At 38.6% G+C, this 27884-nt stretch overlaps 4 protein-coding genes across 7 annotated transcripts; 2 read left to right on the top strand and 2 right to left on the bottom strand.

Moving 5' to 3' along the window:
• The first annotated feature begins 1326 nt into the window (after window positions 1-1326).
• On the top strand, window positions 1327-6775 carry cldnd1b (claudin domain containing 1b). Of its 2 annotated transcripts, none has more exons than XM_079678508.1 (5): window positions 1327-1481; window positions 1763-2299; window positions 3361-3468; window positions 3689-3826; window positions 5366-6775. In XM_079678508.1, the coding sequence occupies exons 2-5, from the start codon at window positions 2014-2016 to the stop codon at window positions 5584-5586; spliced, it is 753 nt and encodes a 250-aa protein (XP_079534634.1). In that variant the 5' UTR covers window positions 1327-1481; window positions 1763-2013; the 3' UTR covers window positions 5587-6775. The 2 variants fall into 2 exon arrangements, with proteins under 2 accessions (XP_079534634.1, XP_079534635.1); XM_079678509.1 differs by having other exon boundaries at window positions 1344-1481; window positions 1996-2299.
• acy3.2 (aspartoacylase (aminocyclase) 3, tandem duplicate 2) lies at window positions 5757-13520 on the bottom strand. Of its 2 annotated transcripts, XM_079678485.1 has the most exons (8): window positions 13354-13520; window positions 12050-12119; window positions 10183-10409; window positions 9837-10029; window positions 9115-9208; window positions 8929-9036; window positions 8378-8490; window positions 5757-7623 (listed from the first exon to the last, which is right to left on the bottom strand). In XM_079678485.1, exons 3-8 carry the CDS (start codon window positions 10407-10409, stop codon window positions 7429-7431), a joined length of 930 nt encoding a protein of 309 aa, XP_079534611.1. In that variant the 5' UTR covers window positions 12050-12119; window positions 13354-13520; the 3' UTR covers window positions 5757-7428. The 2 variants fall into 2 exon arrangements, with proteins under 2 accessions (XP_079534611.1, XP_079534610.1); XM_079678484.1 differs by lacking the exon at window positions 13354-13520 and having other exon boundaries at window positions 12050-12424.
• Window positions 13521-16601: 3081 nt separating this feature from the next.
• Window positions 16602-23248, top strand: tacr3l (tachykinin receptor 3-like). The gene is made up of 5 exons (XM_079676483.1): window positions 16602-17005; window positions 17745-17933; window positions 18148-18298; window positions 21012-21208; window positions 21295-23248. Exons 1-5 carry the CDS (start codon window positions 16638-16640, stop codon window positions 21500-21502), a joined length of 1113 nt encoding a protein of 370 aa, XP_079532609.1. The 5' UTR covers window positions 16602-16637; the 3' UTR covers window positions 21503-23248.
• A 115-nt stretch (window positions 23249-23363) lies between these two features.
• LOC307036303 (erythroblast NAD(P)(+)--arginine ADP-ribosyltransferase) lies at window positions 23364-27662 on the bottom strand. 2 transcript variants are annotated; one of them, XM_079676497.1, is made up of 5 exons: window positions 27518-27662; window positions 26881-27018; window positions 26557-26654; window positions 25728-26443; window positions 23364-24285 (listed from the first exon to the last, which is right to left on the bottom strand). In XM_079676497.1, exons 3-5 carry the CDS (start codon window positions 26614-26616, stop codon window positions 24213-24215), a joined length of 849 nt encoding a protein of 282 aa, XP_079532623.1. In that variant the 5' UTR covers window positions 26617-26654; window positions 26881-27018; window positions 27518-27662; the 3' UTR covers window positions 23364-24212. The 2 variants fall into 2 exon arrangements, with proteins under 2 accessions (XP_079532623.1, XP_079532624.1); XM_079676498.1 differs by having other exon boundaries at window positions 27528-27602.
• Window positions 27663-27884: the final 222 nt, after the last annotated feature.

Here is a 27884-nt window from a genome sequence, read left to right on the forward strand (position 1 = left end):
CACTCATGTCAGTGCTCTGAAAAGCATTTACACCACAGGGTTCCCCATGCCAAGCTGAATGCAAACCCAACACCTATGGGTTTTTTGGACCACCTAAATGTAACACTTCCAACACAAAATAATCAAACCTGTACCCCTGCTGTTACCAGTTAGACGGCACCTTGACCTCATACCCAGCCAGATAAAATCTCACACCAGCTGCTGCAGTAAAAGTCTGGATTCATTTTGGGATGTTTTAATGCAGCACGGTGTAAGAATAATGATCGTTACTGGACCATTTGTAAAGGACAAGTCATTAAGGGACTCATTTCAATCACACTCACTGTAAAAGTGCAGAGGGACAAAGAGGAGAGGAGAGAGGGTGACATCGTAGTGGACGATCACTCCTGGAGCAGCAAGCCTGGTCCTCTCCTCCCTATCAGCACTCGGCAAATTGAATTCCTCCCCAGAATCTGCCTAAGCAGCTCCATGAGACCAGCCCCCGGGGAGCGGGGACATGCACATGTTGCGTCAGCCGAGAAGTGTGTGTTTGAATCTGCCTCTTGACTCTCCTGTCACATTTGGAGGCCGATCTCTCTGTTAGGTGACATTCCTCCCCAAAAGACAAAAAGCAAAGACCTTGAGCTGCAACAGAGATGGACCGAGGGGCAACATGAGACAGGAGGAGGAACAGAGACAGGAGACAGACAGACAGGTGGTCGGTTGGTTTGGTACAGCTGGCAAGGAAGACAGACAGGTTAGGAAGAGGGGGGATGTGGGGGAGTGGCTAGCTGATATGAAGTGACAGAGAGACAGACATCAGGGGAAGAGAGGGAGACAGACGACAGCATTGAGTGAAACGGGCTAAATAAATATATTCTCATAATGATTATTATTATTACAATTAAAAACGTATTTGCAGTGGTGTAAAGTAACTAAATACAGAGGTAAATAGTGTACTTTTACTCCACTACATTTATGTATATCTTTAGTTAGTTTAGTTAGTTACAAAGTCATTAAAACTACCTGCACCTTTACCAGCTTTGATAACACTTCAATGCATAAATCATTTTAATCAAAACATGATTTATTTTTCTGAAATGGGCCAATCTGCATGAGTACTTTTACTTTTGGTACTTTAGGTATATTTTGATCTTCATACTTGTGTACTTTTAAAATTGAGTAACATTTGAAATGCAGGATCTTTACTTGAAACAGAGTATTCCTATTCTTTGTTAATTCTACTTTTACTTAGGTACAAGGTCTGAGTACTTCTGCCACCTCTGGCTATTTGCTTCTCTTCTGCTTGGTAAATATAATGTCTGTAACACGCCGGAGCACAAGGTGGCGCTAGTGTATTAACACGCTGGTTGCTAACCGCCGATAAAACTAAACAAATGAAAAGAAGAAAACTAACGCACGTAAAAGAAGAGGGCGGAGGCCTGTTGAAAATGTAAAAAGCAGACGAAACAACGCCAATATTCGACAGTTCCAGTGATGAGGTAAATAAAGTGAATTGAATCCTTAACGTTTAATTGTCAAATGTAATTGTTAAATGTTTCGTATGTAGCCAGCTGTAGCTAACGATAATTAGCTCTAGCTAATTAGATGCTACGTTACAGGAAGTCACCTTCCTTGTTATTGTTATTATCTGTGTTGTTTACCATCAACAACTTACTATTTTCTCGTGAAACTAGCCCAACTAAAGGATGAAACACAGCAAGGAACACTTATTAGCTAAAGGTTTACATTAACCTATGTGTGTTTTTGTTTTTTTCTGCAGGATTTGAACGCCTCCGTGTTTGGGACGTTTCTCAAAATGCTGCACTGCAATATTATTAAATAGAGTGTCATGTTGAGATACTCGTTGCCATTACTATCTGACAATAGTTAACAGATATGCCGTGGTGCCTTAATACCAAGCGGAAATATCAGTTTTAAAAATTAAACGTTGGAAGCCAATACATTTACATACATTTATTTAATCAAATTGCATTTTATTCTTGTATACACCAGCTCAAAACGACCTAGATCATGGTAGACAATCGCTATGCCACAGCTCTGGTGATCGGCTCGGTGCTGAGCCTGATGGCCACGGTGTACCTCTCTGTGGCGGTGGGCACTCAGCACTGGTACCAGTACAGCTGTCCACCGGGGAAACGTGAGGGGAGCAACGCCACCGAGCTCAGATACGAGTTTATCAATGGAGAGTTTGATGAGAAGAACTACAGCGAGACCCTGTTCCGCCTGAACGGCACCCTGGGGCTGTGGTGGAGGTGCATACTGGTGCCAGGCCGGACCTACTGGTTCAAAGAGCCAGGTATGAGCTCCTTTTGAATATATCACATCAAAGTCATCTTTATTGTCAATCTTCCAGTTTGTGTGTACAGACCGAGAGATCGAAATACCTTTTCCCACAATCCCAAATATTAAAACAAATGTATATAAAAAGATGTTTGCCAATATACATACACAGTCAAAGACACATTTTTTTTTACATGTGCACACATTAAGATCTAAATAAAAACACAACAATCAATATATACAAAATAACAGTCACTTCAATATTATGAGAATGTACATTAGTGCAAGTTTATCCATAGAATGTGGATTATTGCAGATTATCCATCTCTATAGGTTTCTGTCAGATACAGCCTCTTGAATCCCTCCTAATTCATTCTTTATACTTTATTAGTATCACTAACATAAGCATGAACATTCTTCCTTGGGTCCTCATACACACAAACATACATAAAACAAAGCAAAAAAAATGATAATTTCAGGCAACAAAAAACATCCTATTTTTAACCATCATTAAATCGAACTCAAATAATACAAATATTTGTACCAACCCACAGACACAGTTCAATTATACGTTACGATACAGAGATGATTTTTTTAACGAACTTTTGAAATATACTTGTACACTATTAGGAAGCACTGACATTATAAGCTGATGTTAAGCAGACGCATGCATGGTTAGGGAGGGATTTATTTTAAATTGCAGTTTAGATCACAAACTTTGAGACACCAAATGTGTGACTGCAATACAGAGAAATGCGAGCAGACATATATCATTTAATTTTGATAAAATGTGTCAATAGAGATTGTTTTCTTGACACCAGATGAATACCTCCTTTAGAGTTATGATTATTTAAAATGGTACAGAATAGTTCTTTTTTGGCTAGCTTGGAAAGTTACTTAAGGGTAAAAGTTGAAAGTCAATTGTTATATTATCTGTGTAATGAATTACTCATTGCCTATTGTTTTGCCGTGTTACCTGCAATGATAGAGCTAGCTTCTTCAGTAAAAATGATAACAAATGTGTATTATCTGAAGATGACTGCTCATTTAAATGTGTGCTTTCTCTTTTGGCTTCAGATCCGAAGATGGAGAGGCAATGTGTGAGCTTCACTCTTCCTCAGCAGTTCAGTCCAAAGTACAAACATCTCGGAAACCCTAACAGTGAGGAAGATCTGCTGAGAACATGTGAGTCCACCCTGTTTCCCCTCATCTATGTTTGTGTTGTGCTTTCTGTTTTAGTCACAATATACTGCTCAGTCTCCACTTCCTCATGCTTTTTTATATCCATCCAATTGTGACAATTGTCTTTGGTTTCTTCCTTCAATGTCTTAATGTTTTTTAACATTAATGTTTTATTTGTAGGGGTTGAAAGTATTTTTTTAGTTAATGTTCTCTATTTTTCCAGACTTGTGGAGGTGCCAGTTTCTGCTACCCCTGGCGTCCCTAGCTTTGGTGTTCCTTGGCGGCCTTGTTGGGGTCTGCGCCTGCCTGTGCCGCAGCTTCACCCCCACCTTGGGTGTGGGAGTACTCCATCTGCTCGCAGGTGAGCAAAATGCATGCTCATTACCTTATTTCACCCATGGACCACAGAATACATAACAAATAGTTGTTCAAATGTTCAAAAGGGACATTTGGATTTACGATGCTTTCCACCATCTTGCAATATGTAAACAAGAAAACACAACTCAAGGGGTGTGGTGGCAAGTTCTGTAGCAAGAGACTCTTGGGATTTATGGAAACACCTTCCCCAATGTATCATTTATATTGGACAGGGTAAATACACCATAGGTTGTTTTTGGACCAGGCTGCTGCTTTTATTTAAATGGGAAGACCTTGTACTAAATGAAACTCACTGCAGACTTTATTTTGTGAAGTGTAACACTAACAAACCACATCTAATAACACTTAAAGGTGGGGTAGGTAAGTTTGAGAAACCGGCTCGAGATACACTTTTTGTTATATTCCATGGAATGCTCTTAACATCCCTATAGCAATGAATATCTTACTGTAAGTGCTTTGACAAAAAATCCTTAAAAAAATGTCACCTGTGGAAGCCGTAGTACTGTAAAAAGCACGACCAATCATTTTAGCCGGCCCGGCTAAAAATAACTGGATGGCCTACCTGCCTGTCAGCCTTCCATCTGTGCACAAACTCATCTCGTGCCCTCATTGGTCAAGTGCGCGTTCGTGTGTGTTGGAGGAGGGGCTCTGTAAGGAAGTGGCAGATATTTTCCGGCTGTGTATTTTCAAATTCTAGCGCACTCGAGCTGGTTTCTCCAAAATTACCTACCCCACCTTTAATTATTTAACGTGTGTCATGACGGCATCAATACACACACTACAAGTAGTAAAGGTACGGTAGATGGTATGTACTGATAGAGGCTGCAAATGTGGACCGATTTGAAATGTAGTGTCCTGACTCCTGACCCACTCACAATGATGGTGCAAGTGTGTGAGCTTGAATAGAAAATAATTGCTGGAGGCATTTGAACACACGTTAGCCATCAGCGCCATGGTGCCTTAGTCCAGCTGATGATTCTCAAACTTAAAACTAACATCAGCCTGGCGGTGCTGCTTATGGCTCTCTTCTTGTAAGGTGAGTTTTCTCTTCATACATTCATATCTGACTTCTAGTAATGAAACCTTTTTAGCTTTTAATTTCCCAGACACATCAGACTGTTTTTCTCTTTGCTTTGAATAATGAATATGAGGGAAACCTTTATGTTATCGATCATTGTTGTAGACCCTGACCTCTGTTGACTTGTGACAATACACAGTCATTTGAAATGTTATATTTGGTATGCCGAGGTGGTTTTTAATTATTTATATTTCTGCTACAACATGCAGTATGAACAAAATCATGATTGGCAGTGATAAAAGTGACTTGAAGCTAGTGGACTTGTTCTGAGCCAGGGTCCAGCTGTTGCCGTTAAAATAGTTTTGCCTCAGCATTAATCTGTTTTTGTTCAATAGATTACATTCACTCTAGTTTCTCTCCTCCTCCTGCCTTCACACCTCCACAAACCGAGCAGTGCGTCAAACTGTCTGTTTGGTGTTTCATCTTTGTGTCTCTCCTCTTCAGGTCTGTGCACTCTGGGTACCGTCTGCTGCTTCCTGGCGGGCGTGGATTTGCTCCAACAGTATTCCCCTCCCCCAGAAGGGGTGGTGGGCTCGTTGGGCTGGTCCCTCTACCTCGCCCTCATCTCCTTCCCACTGCAGATGATGGCAGCTGCTTTGTTTCTGTGGGCGGCGAGGAGTCACCGCAAAAACTACAGCCGCATGACGGCGTACAGGGTAGCCTAAAGAGAGACTGCTACAACTTCTTACCTGAATCAGACTTCTGCTCTGAGGACTTTCTTAAGAACACATCTGTACTGGTCACTTCCTCTGTAACAATCTTTCAATAGAAAAAAACAGTAACAGGATATCATAGATCTAGGCAGGGACACACCTAATCATTTTTGCAGCGAATCATAAGTGCTTATAATAAGGTTTAAAACCTGTCAGGTTATTTCACCTTTTAGTTTGTTCTCTAACCTCTAACTTATACCTTAGCCAAAGCATGTACTATAGTGTATTTTACCAGATGTTAACTGTGTTGGTGTGATGTATTTGAATGCCTTCTTTTTGTTTGCCATTGTTTCCAAAGCTGCTCACCACATTGCCCTTAAATCAGTAATAGGTAGATTTTAAACCCGTCTTTATCTAAGCCAGGGTAGCTTTCTCTATTAGTGCATGACAAATATTATAAAAGCCTTTTTTTATGATTTATTTATTTGTGAGGTTTTATTTTTGCATGCCTTTTTTTTTTTTAAACTGACATTACTTTAATCTGTGGTAGTTGTTTCAGCCTGTGATGTGTGTTCACTAAATGTCACTGTTAAACTGTAACCACTCCCATCAGCAGCTGTGTTTATAGAATAAATATCTATTAACACGTAAAATACTGAGTTGATTTGACGCCACTTTTGCAAACTTGATACCTCTTTGTAACATTTAAATTCTAATGCTTCAGCCCCAGAATTATACTACTGCCACTTTACATTTGTTAAACTACTTGAAATGTTTTTCTAGACGTGGTTGCAGTCGTTGTCTGTTCCTTTCTAGAGGTCTGTTTGTTCAGTTACCTAACTGACTGGTTTGACAGCCAAATATTGCATCAGTTAAAGCCTTTTTAAATACTGCTCCATGGTACTTCAGGGCAAATAGACGGGTGTTTTAAACAACAGTTGAAATTGCCGAATTCACTTGCAAGTGAAAATCCTCAGAAGTGTAAGCCTCTAAACTCAACATCTGCCTGGAAAGTGAATATGTCACTTTGTTGTGTGACCAATATTACACATTTCTATATACCAGATTACAAATTGTGATGTTTTTGTGTCACAATGTTTTGTTATTCGTCTCATGTGTATACACGGGCTTTTGTAAATGTTTTTATGTATTTTGAAGCAGACTGTTTCTGTTTCTGTATTGATAAATTGACATTTGCTGACTTCTTGTCTTGTGGTGTACTTTAATAGTAAAAATTAATCGTCAATCCTTAGACTGAAATTATGTAAGAGAAACTCAAATGCTTTTCTGTTGCTATTTTTTTCGAGAGAGTAATATTAAATTCCCAGGTATTCCCATAAACCTCAACTCAACTTTGTGTTACGTGGCAATGTGCAAAAGTTCACTAAACTTAGTTTGTGAACAAACATATCTTAGCAGCAAGTCATCAGCGTCTAATCATTTGAAAGTCAAATCACACCATCAAAAACTTCAGTGATTCGTGTTTTGCATATTTGCCACAGTTTATAAAATATCAATGTCCTAGTCTAATTATTATACAGAAGGTACAGATTAAAATTCCAGCATGTATACATGTCACTCAAGTACAAAATAAACTCTGATTTAATACAAAAACACCCTTCGTTGCCTCCCAGAGATCGCAATGTTGCACAGCTGCTCCTGTATTGTATAGCAATAAGGAGGTAATCATGTCATCATTTCCAGCACCTATCGAATATTTAGTCACTGCACAGGCGAGTACATTTTTGTCGTTGATATGATTTAAAACATGATTATACATATAGTGTACACATCTCTGTGATTATAATTTGAAGTATGTAAATTAAGTCTTGGTTTCCTTCCGTCTCCGTAGTCTCAGTCCTTCTTCACACTTATAGACGGGAGGGTCACTGTGATCTTCTTGGCTAAATGGAAGGCAATCTTCTTCTCATAGTAGGCACACTCATTTATGAAGAGAGGGTGGAGGTCCTCTCCTTCGTACTTCACCGTCTCCCCAGAAAAAGACAGGAACATGGGGTCGCCTGGCTGCAGAAGCTTGAAGTCATTATCCTGGAGAAGATAGAGACCTCTCATAGATTAGTCAAACGCATCAGGGCAGCTTTTCAATGCAAGTATCAAGTTAACTGTTACCCTCATAGTTTTCTAAATCACAGCAATCTTGCATGTTTGCATTTATCTGTGTAACTAAAACTACCCGGTAAAACTATTTAAAGGAATAGTTTCACATTTTGGTAACTATGCTTGTTCGATTTCTTGCAAATGGCTAATCCTGCAATATCTAATATGGGGGCAACAGAGAGTGGATGTGAGCACAACATTGACATCACTGTGCCAGTGGGCCAGAGAATTGACGAGCATATGCTAAGGCATCGTAGAGAGAGCCTCTGCCCAACCAACTCTGAGTTTCTCTTGCTATCTTGTTGATATTTAAATATTCCAGAGAGAATGGTCTACATTCTTTGACAAAACATTGCAAGTTTTGTCTCCAGCAGAGAATGAGAGGCACAAGGCAGCTAACAAACTGATAAGATACTGTATCTTCCCAGCTATTTCTTCTGCTTCCTGTCCAGTTTGACCCTGTGATTAGCTAAAGAAAAGATGGTTTAATGACTCTGCCTTTGGACAAACAGAGTTCTGACTGAAACTTGCTATAAAGCTCAATGAAGCCAAGACGAAGACGATTATTGTCTGTAGACCCATCGAGACCCTTATGCATTGTTATTTGATATGTTGTTAGATTATAGGCACTTTCAGTGAAGGCTTATGTTTGCATGTATCTCCACCAGATGTACTTGTCCTTTACCTGCAGCTCGGGGTGAATGGTAGCAGTGATTTCATTGGTTGTTGGATCCCTTGGGTAGTCTACACTCTTCACGACAGTGTATGCTTCCACTTCACCTTCTTCAAAAGTACTTCCTGTTGGCAAAGTAATGGTTGTAATGGTGGTGTGTTCAAGGTGGCTAAGCGTCAGAGGTAACGTGGTAATATAACAGCTTTATTAAATGATAAGAAAAAGATTTATTTATCTTAACCCTGATGGTATCTTGGTTATGGTTTGGCCAGGCTTTAAGATATCTGCTGTACGACCCTCCGTTGTACTTGGGTTAGACAGAATGTATCTCAAACTTGAGCAAATCAAAACTAAACTATGTTAATGTCTAGATAACACTATGGATGAGTAATTGCGTAAGTAACATTATTTTTAAAGAAAACTTCAAATTCAGATTCCTTAAATCATCAAGAAGCATATCATTTTTACCCAGTAAGCAAAACAAGGAAAGATGAAGAAGGTGCCTTTGAAAATATGTACTTTTTTTTGTTGATAATCTCTCTATTTAAATATTTCTTTCTTACCTGAATTGAATTTATGAAGCCATTCTATAGTGAGATCCACTGCTTCTTTCGCCATGTTGAAGATATCAGCTCTGAGCACACCGTTGGGTTGAGGACCGACTTCTATCGCTGCAGAAAAGCAATTCTAGTTTTTTACATAATAATCAATCGAATTATTCGGATGCATGCAGACATGCACACACTTACAGAAGCCATGTTTACCCACTGAATCCAAGGAATGAGCCTCAGATTTGGGTGAACTCAGCAGCATTGCTCTCACAGGTGCAGAGGTCATGTTGCTCTGAAAACCAGAAAAGTTGCTTCAATGAAGCCCTTTGAGTTTTAACATAAAATACTTTATAACACTTTTATCTGGAATTTGACCATAGATTCAGTTTTTGCCTCATGGAGACATACGGCAGGTCCTTTCTTCCTGCAGTATGTGATTGCCTCTTAATTTCATGGGTTAGTGAATTCATTTGATTTATTCCTTCTCTACCTGTGCTATCCCTTTTGCTGTAACACTGTAGGTTTTCCCGCTATGGGATCAATATAAGATTTCTGATGTCTGATATTCTGCACAGAAATGTGTGGTCCCCAGTATGAATAGTAAAGACTTTTATGAATCTTTCTTCTAGTGCCACCCACCGCCCAGGTCTCTTATTGTGTTATCCTGAACATAAAGAAAGACAGTCTTCAGACCCTTTCTCATTGATAAATAGGGTATTCTTTATAATACATGTAAGTCAAATACAGTATTTCTTTATAAATGCAAACATAATTAAATTTGAACCTTATGGGACCTACAGTTCCGTCACTTTATTTTCTACATTTGCGGTTTTTAATCTTTGGCATCATTACAGTCCAGGTCAGATGCCTGTCATGAAGTATAATTGTAAATATTAGTCTCGATAACTCCACGCTCTTACCTGAATGTATTTGTAAATGTGCAGTGGGAGCCAGTCCAAGGAGTAAAAGATGAGGCACATGCCCATGTTGGCGGTGGTGTTGTGGAGGTCACACAGCAGATCCACAGCCTCCTGGCTCTCTTTGGGCCCGAGCAGAGTGTTAATCTCCTGGGCGCGCCTCACCTCGTAGGGGGTTGAATCTTTGATGGGGGAACTGGTAGTTGGAAAAAGTAATGAGTTTTCTTATACATGCATCCTCTAAACTAGCCGTTTTTATAATTATATTACAAGGCAGTTTTCAAATGTGAGTTGCTTTTAAAATACTATTGCTAACGTTTGGTACTTTTACTTTTCTTTTCAACACTACCTCAGCAAGGCTTTTGTGAAACAGCGATTGAGATCTGTTTCTGTATATCTTCTGCACACCTCCACAGCCCGTGGATTTGATATTATGCTGGTTATAGAAACAGATCCAGTCCTATCTGCCTCCTGTCTCTGCATTTCTCTCACCACGTAGATGCCTGTCATCTCATTTCCATGGGTGCCACCACAAATGGCAACACGGGACACTGGCGAGAAAGTGGCGTTCTCCATCTGTTGGCAGGAACAAAAAGTAAGATTGTTAGATGTTTAAAACTCTTTCTTTATTCTGCCCTGCCCTCTCATGAAGCCCATGCACGTGGTACAAGGTACAAACATGTGGGTCTGCCCAAACCTGTTAAAGTTTAATTAACAGGTTATACATAAACCAGACACTACTGTGACAGGATGCAGAAATAAGGTTCAACCTGATGGTCAGAAACTGAGGTTAAAGTGTTTCAGTCTGTTGTTGGAACTTTCTTTGAATGATTGCAGACGACTTCCTGAACACATTAAACTGCCGTCGACCATTGAGTAAATGGTTGACCGCAGTTTAGAGAGTACTGTCCCATCAACAGGAGCAACTGGTCAGAGGAATTCATAAACCTGAAGTGTTTTTACGGCTGTTTATTTCACTCGATTATCAATGACAGGAGTGAAGGTTTTTGTGTTTATGTTCATTTATCATTTCTGATTCGCTTGAAGGGGAATTAAAATGTTCTGAGTTTAAATACAACACCATAATCTATATTTTCAATGAATTGTTCTACAATCATTTGATCTTTGTGAAGTAGGAATATGTTCCAACTTATTACTAGGATGTAATGTGGTTAATACAAATATTTGTACCATAGTTATTCTTAGTTGGAATAATATGACATATCCCCAAAACTGTTCCTGTGGAATTAATTCGAAAATGTTTTAACTTATGTGTGAATAGGAAGTCTTGTTTGTTCTTGTAACTGTAGTTTCAGAGAAAACCTGAGGCAGGAACATGCTTTGACTGAATGAGATCAGAATCAGGTTAAACAGCTGCTTGAAAACAAACATCAGCTTCAGAGAACAAACAGCACAGTAGACGAGCTAATGGACAGAATACCTAATTATTACTCATGATATGTATATAATATAATAATATATGTTATAAGTCCTTTGTTTCTAGAGTTGGGGATAAGTGTTAAGTCTACAAATGCACAACTCTGCTCAAACTGTAAGGGTTTAGAAAGTGAAAAACTGATCAATTCTCTATTGTTTTAGTTTGCTGTCTGGCTGCTACATTTGGAAAGTGCTTGTGTTTTGAAATGGTCTGACAACAAGTTGCAAAGAGGCAATTTGGTCTGCCATTGTTGTTAAAGTGCTTGAATTTGAAGTTAATGGCAGTATTGGTGCATAAATCATTTAAAAGTTAGTGCAATACCAGGTATTACAACTGTCTCCTCCTCTTTAACACTGAGACCTGCTGATTCTACACAGACGGAATACATCTTACAGAGAAATGCAGAGATTATACAATCAGCAAGTTGGAAGATCGGGTCACAGCTTGCAAAAGTTTAAAAATTATAATTTCACTAGCCGCTGTGTGAAGCGAGAGCGAGGGTGACAGAGAAGCCTCTGCACTGATAGAAAACAGCTGTTGCACAGCAGAGACCAAAACCTCCTGTGGTAAACAACCTCTTGAGCAACTCCTTTCACTATTGCCGAGGCAAAACTAAAACACAACTATCGCTTTTATGGCACCTCGACGTTTCGGATATCTTTTCTATTTTAGTACACAGTTTCGGTTTTCAACCCTCTCCTCATCACAGAAGAGAAAACTAAAAGCAAACTTTACTTAAACACATGTAAGACACAAAGTTCACGCCTGCACGGCTTACCTTTCTTTCGAAGTTCAGCTTTGCTCAGCACTCACTCGACTTCAACAACCTTTGACCTAAAAGGCAAGCCCTATCAGGAAAGAAGTATTTCATAAGCTGCAAGCAAAGTAATGCAGGCACTCCGTTCACATGCAGACACAGGCACAAATGAATGCAAATTACAGGGGGTTAGTGAATCGACTGTGGCCTCGGTGAACTCTGCACCCTGGTTAAGCAGCAGTGGATTTACTGGTTTGGTAAAATGGTAACTTTAAAGCTGACGAAGGACCTGAAAAGTTCTGCTGGCACAAGTGTATGTAGACATACAATGAACCGTCTTATAATTGAATGATATTGCTGAAATAGAATCAGAAAAAGGTTTAGGTAGATTCACACACAATAGGAATTTGTTTTGGTGTATAATGTTGTATACACAGTACAGAAAATGAATTTGTCAAATTTAGCAAAAATACAACTATTATTAAAAAAAATGTTTAATAAAAAAGTAAGATACATATTTATAAGAAATATTAATAAATGAACAAACAATAATTTAAATATGTCAAATTACTCAAACTTACAAACAAATATGTGAAGGGTATCATCATTTCAATTGGAGAAATCTGCAGTTTTATATGAGGTAGTGTTAGAAATGTGAAAAATATACAGAGGAATGTGCAGTTCATAGTTAAAGGGGTGAAGGGTTTATAGTCAGTGTCAGTGGGGTTAGATGGGCTAACGTGGAGTAGGTGCTTGATCCATGAGTGTTAGGGCAGTTTGAGTGTTAACCTTGTCAACATTAGCTCAAAAATATAATATAGCTCTATTTAATTGACATTCATATTGTATTTATTGGTTTAAATAGGTTGTAACTAGGGTCCATATTTTAATCACGCAATTAAGAGCTTTGGAAATGGGGGACACAATGCCAAAAAACACATATTAAGTGCCAGTTTCAAAACAATTCGCTGGCGAGAACCATAAGTTGAGATGAGTATCCAACTAATCATAGTTTAACTTTAGCTACTTGCACAACAAGTTGAGGCTGTAAAAGGTATCTTGCTGAATTAAACAATAGTAAGCAATAGTTATAAGCCCTGCTGTTGATGTAATCATTCATTTCATAGAGGAAAACCTTTGTACCATGGCTGACAACCCTCTATTTCCCAAAAGAGTCAAAATGAATGTCTACAAAACATATATATTTCCCTTCCTGTCCATTAAATCATCCCTTGAACCCACAGATGCATCTTGTGACCGCTCGGAGGGGCGCTGAACCCGAGGTTGGGAATCACTAATCTAGTAAATGTTAAAATGTTGATTACCTTTTTAACCTTTCATATCTTTCCGCTCCACAAGACCCTCCGAACACTTCCATTCCTCTCACTCTCTCTAAAGGGAAGTCCTGAGCTCCATTTAGACGTGTAATCCAGTCGGATCAGTCACTTGATCATAAGCTGCTCCCGCTCTCTCCCTTTCACTCTCTCACACACACACACACACACACACACACACACACACACACACACACACACACACACACACACACACACACACACACACACACACACACACACACACACACACACACACACACACACACACACACATTTCTTTTATTTAACCTTTATTTAACCAGATAAAAGCATTGCGATAGAATCTCATTTGCAATGCTGACCTGGCCAAGCAGGCAGCAACGTTACACATAACACATTTACACAAACATATAAAATACAGAGTACATAACTAAGAAAACTAAAGACGAAAAATCAGTCACTACATTGTGCACATTAGGAAAGTAAGAAAGGTGCACCACTTATTACTGCAAGAGCAGCTGATGGTAAGGACTTCAGACAACTTCAATTTAAAACATGCTATTGAGGCAAGTGCCATCAGTTTGAGGCGTGATTGAAGGTCATTCCAAGACCAAGGACCATAATAAAAAAGACTCCTTTTCCCAGCCTCAGTCCGCACAGCAGGAACCTGGAACCGTATCCAGGCACTGGTTCTGAGGTTTGTAAGAGTCACCATCCTAACCTGTTTAACATTTAACATATGATTGAATATCACGATTTATAACAGAGCCACCCTGTTACAATGTCAAACACACAAAACATTCAGTCAGTATTTTACTTTTTGAGTTGTCGGTTTAAAAGATATTTAAATGTGTGCACTTGTAGTTCACAGTTGTGTTCATACTATGCTCAAATGTGTGACCGTCACAATACACACACATGCACACACACACATTCACCGTAATGTTTCGTGCTAGAAGACAGCAGAAAAGCTCCAAAGCCCAAGAATAAATGTGATGAGTGGATGATTTACGGTCACTGCCCTCCAGTGGTGGAAAGTACCTGAGTCCATTTTGCATTTAAGAATCATGCTTCAATTACAATTTAACAATTTAAGGACAATTTAAGTACTTGTCCTTAAATTGTTACTCTACTGCATACTACTTGACCACAATTTAAAAAGCAAAATTGTACCTTTACTACAGTATACTACACTTATCTGACAACCAGTAAGTTTAAATGTACATGCTAAAACATATGCGTTTATAAAAGGCAGCTCATGGTAAAGATAAAAACAATGGTTGTGCTTGTGACCCCTCACAAAAATCAAGTATGTAGTTGAGGTCACATTTTTAGATGCATTTTTCAGATAGATCAAATAGTATATCATTATGAAACCATCTTTATGACCTGAACGCTGGTAAATTGTGAACTTGGTAATCTTTCCAATTGCCTTCGCATTTTTTGTTGTACTATTCGAAAGTAAAAGTTGCTTTCTTAAGGAGAAACGGTGATTACTCCTCTCACCTCTCTGTAATTTCCAATCAACTTTTCACACCAGCTGGGCATACATGTATGTCAGTCTGTGTGGCTTTTCACCGGGGGTTCAAATAGGTTCAGACATATAATAATAAAACTGCACTCGATGAAATGTTTGCAGTTAAAGAGCATTGGAGCCCAAACGTCATCCTGTTACACACAGATCAGAAACCAGACAGAGTAACGCTCTCATCTCCACTGCTTTTGCCTCCCTTGGGATTAAGTGATAAATTATTCATATGAAAAGAGGAAAAATAATTGTTGATGCAGCTAATGATGTTATCAGCTGTTATCTAATCGCGTGCAACCTTTTCAGTAAGGGGGAACAGGGTGTGTTTGTTAGAGGTTTGAACATTGACATTTGAAACAGGGAGTGGCCCAAAAGAAGTGGCCTCTGGGTAATGAGGTCTTGCTGAGAGGATACAGACTTTCTGACATTCTGGTGGTCTTTTTCTAGCGTCTAAGGCTTGTTTTTGTTTGTGTGCTCTGATGACCCTGACCATGAACTCAGAATCTACCCTTAACCACCTCTTCAGAAAAGTTTGTATTGTGGACCGGACCGGATAATATAAAGACACATAATAAAATGGAGCTTGTAAAAATGGGCACAGCATACCTTTAAAAGCTTTTTTAAGGTTGTTCCAAGTATACACATGTGCTTATCGGGGCAGAGATGTCTTCACTGGGCCCAGTTTGGATTTCAACATATTAGGCACTCTGGAAATGCTGATATCACATAATATGGGATTGTTGGAGACAATTTGAAAGATTCCCAAGTTCAAGATTTACCAACGTTCACATATTTAGGATGGTTTTAAAATTATAGACTATTTTGATTAAAACTATTTAACCATTTGGGTTTAGTTAGTGATGGGTCAATAAATGGGATCTATCTGTGCTTATAAACTCTTCACAATTGTAGTAACAACATGTTAACATGAAACTGATAATTATGGTATCTCTGACATGCACATTGTCAAAAGCTTTTGGTGGCTTTGCCTTTTCAGGGCATGCACTTTGAGAGATTTAAACATTGTAATGTGTTGTTTAAATACATGTTTGATATAATGCAATGTATTTGTAGTTATTTTAGAGAAATACAATCTCTCTTGCAGTCAAACATAATTGAAAAATAAAACACATTACAAAATAATTTTGGATGAGAAACATGAAAAGAACATTTTGAATTAAATGTTATTCACCCGAGCAATACATTGACAAATATTCCGAGAGAGTTACATCATCAAAACGCTTTTCCAACACTTAATGGCCTTTAGAGTTGATCTGTTTTGAGCTTACATAACACAGCTATACATTTCTGAAGCATTTTTTTGATGGCACAGCTTTGAGGGATTGATTCTATCACACTGAAAGTAAATCAAGTCACTTTAGACAGCTTTAATGCAGGAAAACCGTAGCAGTAGGCCTAGCAAATAGTCCCATGGGATGGGATACAATTACAACAATGCACCCTAGTTGCAATTTTTGAGCAAATTTGTAAAGTTGTTTTAAAAAGTCTACAAGCTCTACTTATATCAGCTTGGCAGCCTATCATGATAAGGGATTTTGACAGGCTTAAAAGGATGGTAAAAAAAACCTGAATAGATTTTCTATGTTTTTATCCTTCACTACATCTGTGTGAGTGGCTGCATCAGGACCCCTCTGTCTCTCTCTCTCTCTGGTCACATGTTGCGCGTATGTTGCGTATCAGGCTCAAAGTGTTTGTTGTCGCCTGCCAGCAGCTGAGAGCAGCAGATCAGACCGAGGACACTAGAATGGCCTCTGAACGCGATGAATCCAACTCAACCAGAAATCTCACCAACCAGTTCGTGCAGCCCGCGTGGCGCATCGCGCTGTGGTCGGTGGCTTACAGCACGGTCCTGTTGGTGGCAGTTTTCGGAAACTTGATAGTGATTTGGATTATTCTGGCACACAAGCGAATGAGAACTGTCACCAACTATTTCCTGCTGAACTTGGCTTTCTGTGATGTCTCCATGGCTGCCTTCAACACGCTCATCAACTTCATCTACGCGGCGCACGGAGAATGGTACTTTGGAGAGGTTTACTGCAGGTTTCACAACTTCTTCCCGGTCACTGCTGTGTTCGCCAGCATCTACTCAATGACCGCGATAGCCATCGACAGGTATGGGGGGAAATATGATATACCAACAGCAGGCAATGCAAGGGATATTTATGTCTTGATCATAACTTGTTTTCTATTTCCATTTAGTGTTTGCATTACAGATTATGTTACGCATTTACATTCCACTGTAATTTGGCAAATGAACAAACATGGTATACGTTTACTTACTTTGTATAAGAATGAATGGCCTATATCGATATATAGATATCTGTAAATTATCGCATTATGAATGATAGTTAAAGGGATTGTTACCTCTCTAATTAATTGCTTTTATAGTTGTGATGACCATTATTAATCCATATCGGAAAAGAAATCTCTCGCTTCTGTGTTTTTACTTTATAACCTGGTCTAGCATTCAATTGAGAAAACCTTTGCTTTAATCTGTTACGTGATAAACAGTGAAGAGTTATAAAACAAATAAGGAAGGATCAGCTAATACAATAATTTACTTGAAAATCATCTTAGAAATACATTGAGTGAATCAGAGAATACTATGCAAAATGTGTTGCCTAATATTTGAAATGACTAAAAGTCCCATATCCTAAGGCTGGGCTTTTCTGGGATTTTAAGAATTGAAGGGCAGCAATGCTTTTGCCATCACGACCCTTTGACTTTGGAACGACCCACCTCAGGTGATAAGGGTCACAGAATGAGAAACCTCTTCTAAGACCCATTTTCTGTAGACTTTCATGTGTGTGCAGTCATAACTCAGGAGGACGCTGTGACCTCTGACCTGCAGGTACATGGCCATCATCCACCCTCTGAAGCCCCGTCTGTCGGCGAAGGCCACCACAGGAGTTATCGTGTGTATCTGGAGTCTGGCCGTGGTTCTGGCCTTTCCTCTCTGTTACTTCTCCACCACGCGGGCTCTGCCCCGCAGGACCCTCTGCTACGTGGCCTGGCCCCGCATGGCGGACGACCCCTTCATGTAAGAACACTAAACTCACTGACAAACCCTCTAGCTGATGTCAAGCTTCATCATCATAATCATAACCAAGTAGGGCTGTTATGTTTCTTAAATGGCAATTTCTTTGTGCATCATTAACTCCAGATATGTGCTTGTCGCCCCCTTTTCATCCTGCTAGTCATTGTCAAATCAATTAAAAATAAATACTAGATTTTGTGTTTCTGCTCTTTTGCAGGTATCATATCATAGTGACAGTTCTGGTGTACGTGCTGCCCTTAGTGGTGATGGGCATCACTTACACCATCGTAGGTGTGACTCTGTGGGGAGGGGAGATCCCAGGAGACTCATCTGATAACTACCACAGACAGCTCATCGCTAAAAGGAAGGTAAACACCACATTTCTTTAATGCATTCACACTTGTTATTTACACTTTTTATTCTGTGTGTCTTCGGGTGGAAGCAAGAAGGGGTATTTGTAGGCATATTATGTAGGTTTCTTCTCAAGTATAAAAAAATGTATCAAGACAAAATTGTTCTTTACCATCTGAAATTAAAGGAAAACAAAATGTTGTATAAAATGTGTGATCAAATATGTATGGAGATGAAGGAATTGGTTGTAAAGCATTCACACTGAGAGCCTTTATATAAAAAAGAAAAGTAAGCAAACATTTGACGATAAAGATAAACGTCAGTAGGCAAGGAAATGTTGGTTGTCTTTATTTCAGAAATATTGAGAAGAAAGAAACCGTTTTTCAATAAATTCTTAACCCTAAACCAACAAATAACAACCATCAGATCTACGTGTTATATCTCAACCCAAAATCTTAAATGTAGCATCGGCAACTAAATGCAATTCTGCTGCAGGGTGAGGTCCATCAGGAAAATGTGTCATGTGGAGCCGCAGGGCACAGAGTTCAGTGCTGTGAATGTGCAAACTGTCAGGGTTGAGTGAAGCAGGCAGGACCCAAATGCAGATTTTACCGAAAATACCTTTATTTCAAGGCTAAATGAAACAAACAGAACTCTTCCCTGTGAACACAGTCAAACAACAACAAGGAACTAAAAAAGACTAACAGAAAACACAGAACCTAAATGCACACAGGACTAATCAAACAAACAAGAGACAGGTGAGGAGGGAGGAGAAAACACAGGGGCACCAAGTGAACACAATCGGGTAATCAGGTAGGAGGGAAAACAGACAGAAAGCAACAAGCAAGACGGGGTGAACACTTTTCAAAATAAAACAGGAAACCAAAGAGAGAAAAAGACAAGACAAAACACAACACAGACAGATCGTGACACAAACTGAGAACATTTACCTCAGAACAGTTAGAACTATACTTGTCATTTTTAATATTGACTTCTAAAAACATGTTATTCAATTGCAGTAAAGACTTACACTGAACAAAAATATAAATGCAACACTTTTGTTTTTGCTCCCATTTTTCATGAGATGAACTCAAAGATCTAAAACATTTTCTAAATACACAAAATAACCATTTCTCTCAAATATTGTTCACAAATCTGAAAAAATCTGTGATAGTGAGCACTTTTCCTTTGCCGAGATAATCCATCCTACCTCACAGATGTGGCATATCAAGATGCTGATTAGACAGCATGATTATTGCACAGGTGTGCCTTAGGCTGATAACAATAAAAGGCCACTCTGAAACGTGCAGTTTTGCTTTATTGGGGGGGTCTGGGGAGGTCCGAAAACCCTAGGGTTAAACCCTAACGCTAACCCTAACATGTCGCCCATCTCCTTCGCATAGAGTTGATCAGGTTGTTGATTGTGGCCTGTGGAATGTTGGTCCACTCCTCTTCAATGGCTGTGCGAAGTTGCTGGATATTGGCAGGAACTGGAAAACGCTGTCGTATACGCCGATCCAGAGCATCCCAAACATGCTCAATGGGTGACATGTTAGGGTTAGGGTTAGGGTTTAACCCTAGGGTTTTCGGACCCGCCCAGACCCCCCCAATAAAGCAAAAATGCATGTTTCAGAGTGGCGTTTTATTGTGGCCAGCCTAAGGCACACCTGTGCAATAATCATGCTGTCTAATCAGCATCTTGATATGCCACACCTGTGAGGTGGGATGGATTATCTCGGCAAAGGAGAAGTGCTCACTATCACAGATTTTTTCAGATTTGTGAACAATATTTCAGAGAAATGGTTATTTTGTGTAGATAGAAAATGTTTTAGATCTTTGAGTTCATCTCATGAAAAATGGGAGCAAAAACAAAAGTGTTGCATTTATATTTTTGTTCAGTGTAGAATGCATCCAGAGGATCATGTCCCAGTGTAGCTCATCATCAGCCAGACTTTGCAGCAGCTACTTTGAGAGAGGAGGGGGGGGGGGGGGATTAAGGTCATCACAGCTGTCATGACGAGCGTCTATAAAGACAGCCCCAGCATTATCACCCAACACTATACAGAAATACAGAATTTATTGATAAATGACTAATTCTGCAGGTATAACTGCCAGATTAGTGAGCAGACAGTTCGAGGACAAGGGGATTATTCAGTGACAAACAATATTTTGGATTAAAAAACGCAAATAATCAGTTTGAATTTTTTTCCGATAATATCAAAATTACAATCAATTTAACTTAATACACATTTTTTTCATTTGTGAAATACATTGGTGAGAAACAAACTACAAAAACAAATTACTTAAAAAAAGTATTGTTAAGGTTTTTTTGGCATCACTACCACAAATATTCATTATGCAGAATCCGAGACAGCAACAGGTGCAAGTTGCCCTTCAAAATCTTTTCCAGGGCTTTATAGAGAATGAGAAATCATCAGAGGCTCATATTTCTGGCCAATTTGAGCGACGGGAGATAAAAGAGATCTATAAATGTCAGGAGACAAAGGTTTCAAGACAATGTCATGCTTGGTTCAAAGGCCTATGCTGACAAGATGCCATTTGGGCTGGAGATAAGAGGAAGTCGCTCTCATCTCCGTCCCCCAGATGTGCCTCTGCTGATGCTGTAATGCAAACAGGGTAAACCTGAGCAGCAGTTGTTCAGTTTGAATGCTGAGGAGAGTTCTTGAAATGTTGAGTTACTACTAGTCATTTCCCTCCTACCTCTTTCAGGTGGTAAAGATGATGATCATCGTAGTCGTGACCTTTGCCCTCTGCTGGCTGCCCTATCACGTCTACTTCATGGTGACGGGTCTCAACAAGCGTCTGAGCAGGTGGAAGTACATCCAGCAGGTTTACCTGTCTGTGCTGTGGCTGGCAATGAGCTCGACCATGTACAACCCCATCATCTACTGCTGCCTCAACAGCAGGTGAGTGCAAATAAGCCTCCACAACAACCCAGGAACTGTTCCCATAAACTGCAGTGTGATTACATGTCGGGGTGATTTGGGTGCAGGTTTCGGGCCGGCTTCAAGAGGGCTTTCTGCTGGTGTCCCTTTGTCCACGTTTCGAGCTACGATGAGCTGGAGCTCCGAAACACAAGACTTGGACCGGGTCGCCAGAGCACCGTGTGCACCCTCTCTCGGGTGGATCCCAGCATCCTCAGCAAAAAGAAGAGCACCTGTCTCAGACTCAACTCTGAGCCCAGTCATAAAGACAGTTAGTTTTCTCCACTCGACACAATGCAGCTCAACAGGTTTAATAGGCACATTACTTTGATATAGAAAATGCTGATTGGACCGTATTTGGTTTACTTATAGAGCTGATCATTTCAAATTATTTACTTAACTCAGTTGTGGTGAATGCCTCAAACTGTTTTAGTTGTGAGGCATGTCTCCCCGATCATTTGACCCGTTTATCAACAGCAGCAGCAGTTTGTGTGACACACTGGAAGCATTAAAGCACTCAGACATAACACACAGACATTTGGATTAAGTGTAACCAACTCTTTCAAGAGACATTTAATGTTTTCACTATCTTTGTACAGCGACTTTGAGCACCTGTAAAAGCGCTAACAAAATTCATCTATTATGTACAGAGTCAGACATAATATACTTCCTAGGAAATTAAAAACATTGTTCGTAGACAGAGAGGGTGGGTATAATTTGAGAGGAAATCTACATTTTAAACAACTCAAGGTCAGAACAACTCTGAGAAGTATGAGTATAACAATCTGTGGGGTGATTTTATGGAATGGTTTGGAGCAGGAGTTAGAACAAAGCACAAGCATCATTCAGTTTAAAAGGATGTACAGAAACACTTTTTTGGAAAAATATGAGAATGAAGAGAGGTGATTGAAGATGAGAAATTATTGAATATGTATGTATACATGTAAATGTATGTAGGAATAACTTGCATAATGATTTAAAGGACAATCATTGATCAAGTAAGGGGTGGGAATTAATAAGCATTTGCTTCTTCCTACTCCCTTTCGGACACATATGATTTATTATTATTATTAATATGAAGACTTTTTTTGTTTTTTTGTTGAATATACAAATATTACCATGAATGTGGATAAATACTGTATTTAACAATACGGTATTCTGTTTTTCACATCTTTTATTTTGTATTTGTTATTTTTTAATCTGTTCGAAATAAAGACTGAAAATGAAATGAATTATTATTATTATTATTATTATAATATTATTTTCAAGTATAAACCCTCCTTAAAACTGCAGAAGTCGTGCAAAGGAACTGCTTAATGCTTATTCAGCATAACTTCAATGGTGCTAATTTACTAAAATGTAAAAAAATCTCTGCTGGTAAAATATCCCACTGAGTTCAATTTCATTCAATAATCACACAGTACATCTCTTTATTATTTATTTATTTATATAAAAATGTTCAAACATAAAAAATGTATTCATTTAGATATCTAACACATCACAATGATAATACTATATATTTAATATTAAACGAGATGCTTTAATATAACATGGAAGCATGTGCATTTGGTGTAATGCTCTCCTCATGGTATGCATGTATTCAATGCCTTCAGACAGTTACTCAGTGGATTGAATGAACTGTAGGGTCGGTATTAATGCTGCTCTTACATCGTTATAATGCCCTGGAATCCATTAAAGTGACTGACTCAAATGATCCTGGTTGGATTTAAATTCACAAGTGCTTGTTGCTGTATTTGTTGTTTGTTATAGAAAGTGTGTGCCATTTAAGCCAAGTTCAAATCCACTTGTACTGTACTGTAGTTCACTCAACTCAGTAAGAGTTACTTTTTGTATATAATAAGTTTATGTACAGTAGTGTTATGATATTCTGATGTTCGGTGCAGACTTAAACACACATTTGACTCACACACAAGTAAATATAGCCTTTACGGTACATTTGTGTTTTGGTGTTGTTTTAGTGCTGTAAAAACAGAAAAATAGATTATTTAAAGTCACTTACAATTTGAATAGTCCGTTCATCACTCAACACAGATCTCTGCAGCTGCTCTTACTTTGTTCCACTTGAAATGTTTGGTATTAATATGGGTGCAGCTATAAGGATTCAATTCACCACAACTCTTCATCATCATTTTTATTGTTTTAATCTTAAAAAGAAACAACCATTACATTTCACATGTAAAGCCACAAAAAAAGATGAAAAGTCTGTTCTCTGAAAAATAAAAATGTAATTTGGAAAAAGGCATGCTGGGAAGTCTTCTATAAAAACATTCACATTGAGTCAATGATAAAACATGAGTTGATTCCTCTGGGTTTGTGTGTGATGCTTCACAATGTGTCCGTTCTATTGGTGAATATAAAGTGGCCTCATGCAATCTGACCTAGAAACCCAACCAAATGTCCTTTAAAATCACCACATAGTGTAATTTAAAGTCATGCAGTCGTTTCTTTCTGCAAGAATTACAAATAAAGACAAAACTGTTACAGGCCAGGATCCAGATAATCCACAGTTTTCAAACTGCTGTAAGTGTAGTTGTCACATGCAAAGATTCTCAAAGGTGAATGTATAAACGGTTGTAAAACGTTTTGAGAGAATAGAAGAGCAATTCAACCAGTATGGGTTTATAAAGCTCAACTCATCTTAACGCCCCCCTCCCCTCTCTCTACTGCACACACACACTAACACACATTTAAAATATCCACAAAAAATAACTACAAAAAAGATATCACAGAGATCTCATCAGAGAGTATATAATTCTGCTGATATGCATGAAGAAAATGTTTTGGTAGTAATAAAGAAAAACTGAAATTACTGTATTTTTTGTAAGCAACTACAAAAGCCTACGACACCTTGACTGTCAGCATTTCAACCACACAGATGGTTTGTTGTTCGGCTACAAACAAAGCAGCGTTTTGTGTTTTAGTAACTCCCAATGCAATCTGAGTTGCTGATTACTTTTTCATCTTTCTAGTTAAAGAAAAAAAGAGAGAAAGTCACAAGCATCAACACAAGCCACTGGCTGGAGACATCAGCTGGGGACCTAGAGAGAGATGGAGACAAAGAGAGAGTGATGAATATGCTGGGTAATATTGTTATGTCTAAATATCTTAGAGACCGGGAAAATATATTTTTCCCAACCAGTTTCTCACTACAAGCGAGAAGGCATACACATCTACATGTCTGACAATCGTTTAACAGTTTTGGATATTCCAGAGATTTTATTTAAAAGATTTCTGGAATTGTTGTTTCCTCTGTGCTCTTCTTCCTGGTATAAAGTGAACAGGGTTAAGCTTTTGAGCCTCAATCAGGAAACAGCAACATTATAATCAAAATCCAACGTTGGGGGGGGGGGGGGGGGGGGGGGGGGTTGTTACAAGCCCCCAGGAAAAGCCCTGAGCCTTAAAAATGTTTGGTGGTGAACAAACTGTGAAATTACAACCTCAACAACTTTCGTACCATTTACAACATTCGGCCCTAAAATACTTCTAATCACTTAGAATTCATTTGTAAATAAGTGAATGATAATTTGTTGTGTGATGAATAAAGATCCTATTACTTAAAAATAGATTATTTAATCATTAGGTCCCAATGTTGTGAAATGCACTAAGGACTGTTTGAATGAACACTAATGCTCTCTAAGGGTTAATAGTTTTCTTTATACATGTGTGGGTAATTAGTTAATGTCACCACTTTCAATCTAATCAGGTCATAAATAATCCCCTAACTCCTCTGAATTTTTTGGTGAACAAATATTTTAGATGTTTTTTTTATTTTCAGATAAAGGGAATCATTATGGACATGGAATAATGTAGTCTAAGGAGTGTCTGGGTAGTCAAGTTGTTGCCGCACATGCTCCCTCCAACACCCCCCCCCCCCATTTGTAGGTTGTCGTCTGTCAAAAAAAAAAAATTGACACTGAAAATGCAACAGAAAAGGGACAGCTATTAGATATTTTGAAAATTCTGAATATTGTCAAAGACTCATTATAAAAGAACAATGTATGTGGCTGTAGGCATTTTTACATTATTGTAAACATTATTATTTACCAATTTAATCATGACCTATTGCTTGCTTAAAACATTAGCATTTACATATGTTTTTTCTTTTTTTCTAAGAACCTCTTCGTCTTAACACTCCCCGCCCAAACCTTTACCTCTGCTCACACAGGCTGTAAATTTGACTATCGAGGGTTAAACTCCTCTTCTAAGTTTGATTATTGCATATTTGCTCATATTCAAATGTATATAAGGATGAGAATGCTGTTAAATGTACATGAGGCCAGATAAAACGATGTGGTCTTTTGAGTTATTTCACATATTAGATGCCAAGTAATATTTCATGAATTATTCATAATTCTGTAACGTTTATAGATGAAACAACGTTTTGATTAAGGAACATTTTGAATTCATTATTATTGAATCCCTCTTACTTATCGTGGGATTGAGCAAAACATACAATATTTTAATCCAAATAATGTCTTACCGTGACAGACAGTAACAGTTGTGTGTGCTTTCCAGGGATGAGTGTGTCAAAACGATTGCAGTGTATTCAGAACCATTATCCTCATCCTTTATTGTCTTATTTTTTACATCCACAGTAAACACTTCCGCTGGAGATAAGAGGGCCATGTCGGTGTCTTCACTGCAAATGTTGGTTCCCAGTTTGATGAAGAAGCAAGAAGTGATATTAAAGATGACCATTCCATCAAAATCCATCATGTGCTTCATTGAACTGTAGCTTGACCAAACTTTGCTGAATTTTCCAAATCTCACCTTTGAGTCCTGTTCTGCTGTGTATTTCTCTCTGATCATATACACAGTCTCACACTTATTTGAATACAGCAGCGACATTGAATCCATGAGCAGGAAGTGAAGCGACTTGTAATGGAACTGGCTTTCATAGGTATGCCTAACATTTCCGCCCATTGTCTGTACTGCATTGTCAAAAGTGTTGGAAAAATCTTCATCCCCTTCATATGCCAAAAGTGCAGCCATATGTTCTTTTGTTCCTCCAGGGATCGGCTTTAAACACGGACTATTTGCGCTCCATGCTTTCTGGAATTTCTCACTGCTGTTTAGCTCCTGCTTTAAGAGCCCAGAGTGGACAAACTTCTCCAAGGCCTCTTTACGGCATCCATTGTACATGTCGTCTATGGCATCAGGGGCCATGTCCAGCAGTGTTGCGCTCTCTGCAGTCACCTTTATTGAGTATGGAGTTTAAAATATAGATAGAGAGGAGAATATTATTATTTTATTCTAACATAACATCACAACAGGTTTTGATGGCTATTAGTAAGATCAATAAAACTTACTTTGTAGAAGAGAGCTGTGAAAACAATGGAGGCTAGAAGCATTTTTCTTCTGTAGAACATTTTGAATGCCTTTTCCCGTGTACTGTCTGCGCAGAATGCTGAAACAGAAATCCAAGAAAAGCTTTGCAGGACCAAACTTGAACAGAAAGTTGTACACAGTCCAACAATGGGATGATCTATCTTGTTGCTCCAATACTTTGTTTGGACAAGCCTACCATCCTAGATCTACCATTAACAGTTTTGCTCCCTATAGGAAAAAAGCACCCTAGATAACAAGAAAGTTTGCAACCCTAAAATGAAAAGAAAATATTGAAAGACACATACCTTAAGATAGGCAAATTAATTTCTTGGAACCAAAATCACGTCTTCTTTCATCGAACTGCAGGGGAGTGATAATTCTCTGCAGAACACTGTCTCTGGCGAAGTCAAAACGTATCAGGCTGAGCAACGCCTTTTCGTTTCCTGTGGAAGGAAATAACATGCCATTCAGATCACTGATGTCGCGCTATTCCTTCTGTTAGAGCTACTGAATTACTGAAGTAAGCACTTTCTGATGAAAAACAAAAAGAAACAACAGAAACAAATATATAAATAGTTCAGCCTACAAATGGTTAAAGCTGGATGGTTATATATTTTTTTTAAACACATATTTTAATTGATAAACTATAAATTGTTCCTATGGGTTCCCCTTTTCTAACATGCTGTGTTCCAGTTTACCTATAGCTTGACTGGAAACAAATGACTTGCATTACGCTTTCACTTGCTGTATTCAGTAAGGAATGAATGCATACATGCTCTACTGAATGTAAAAGTAGAATAACCGTTAATAAATTATAAATAAACTTTCCTTTAAATTAAATCTTTAAAATTTAGTGAAACAAGTTTTGATGAACAAAAAAGACAATTGCATTCTCTTCTGTTGACAAATTAAAGTAACTTTTCTCACTGCACAAACACTAACCTGAACATACTGTTCATGCTGTTTTCATTGGTGCTCCCCCGAGACAATCAGCACTTGCTACTAGGCAAAGTTTGTTCCTCGTACATCCTTCCTTCCTCCCCTCCCTGCTGGCACTGAAGCAAGTAGAAGCTCAACAAAGCATGACAAATTATATTCTCTGCTCAGGAAGTGTGCAAGAGAGAGTGTGTGTGTGTGTGTGTGTGTGTGTGTGTGTGTGTGTGTGTGTGTGTGTGTGTGTGTGTGTGTGTGTTTAGTTTTTAAGGTGCCCACAATAGCAATAATAGGCATAGTTAAAAAGTATTAAAAAGAATTAAACGCATCCAACAGCCTAGTTCAAGGCTATTCAATTACACATTCAGTTGGGCCA

The sequence above is a fragment of the Notothenia rossii genome (genome assembly GCF_949606895.1).
Source record: "Notothenia rossii genome assembly, chromosome: 1".
Lineage (NCBI taxonomy): Eukaryota > Metazoa > Chordata > Actinopteri > Perciformes > Nototheniidae > Notothenia > Notothenia rossii.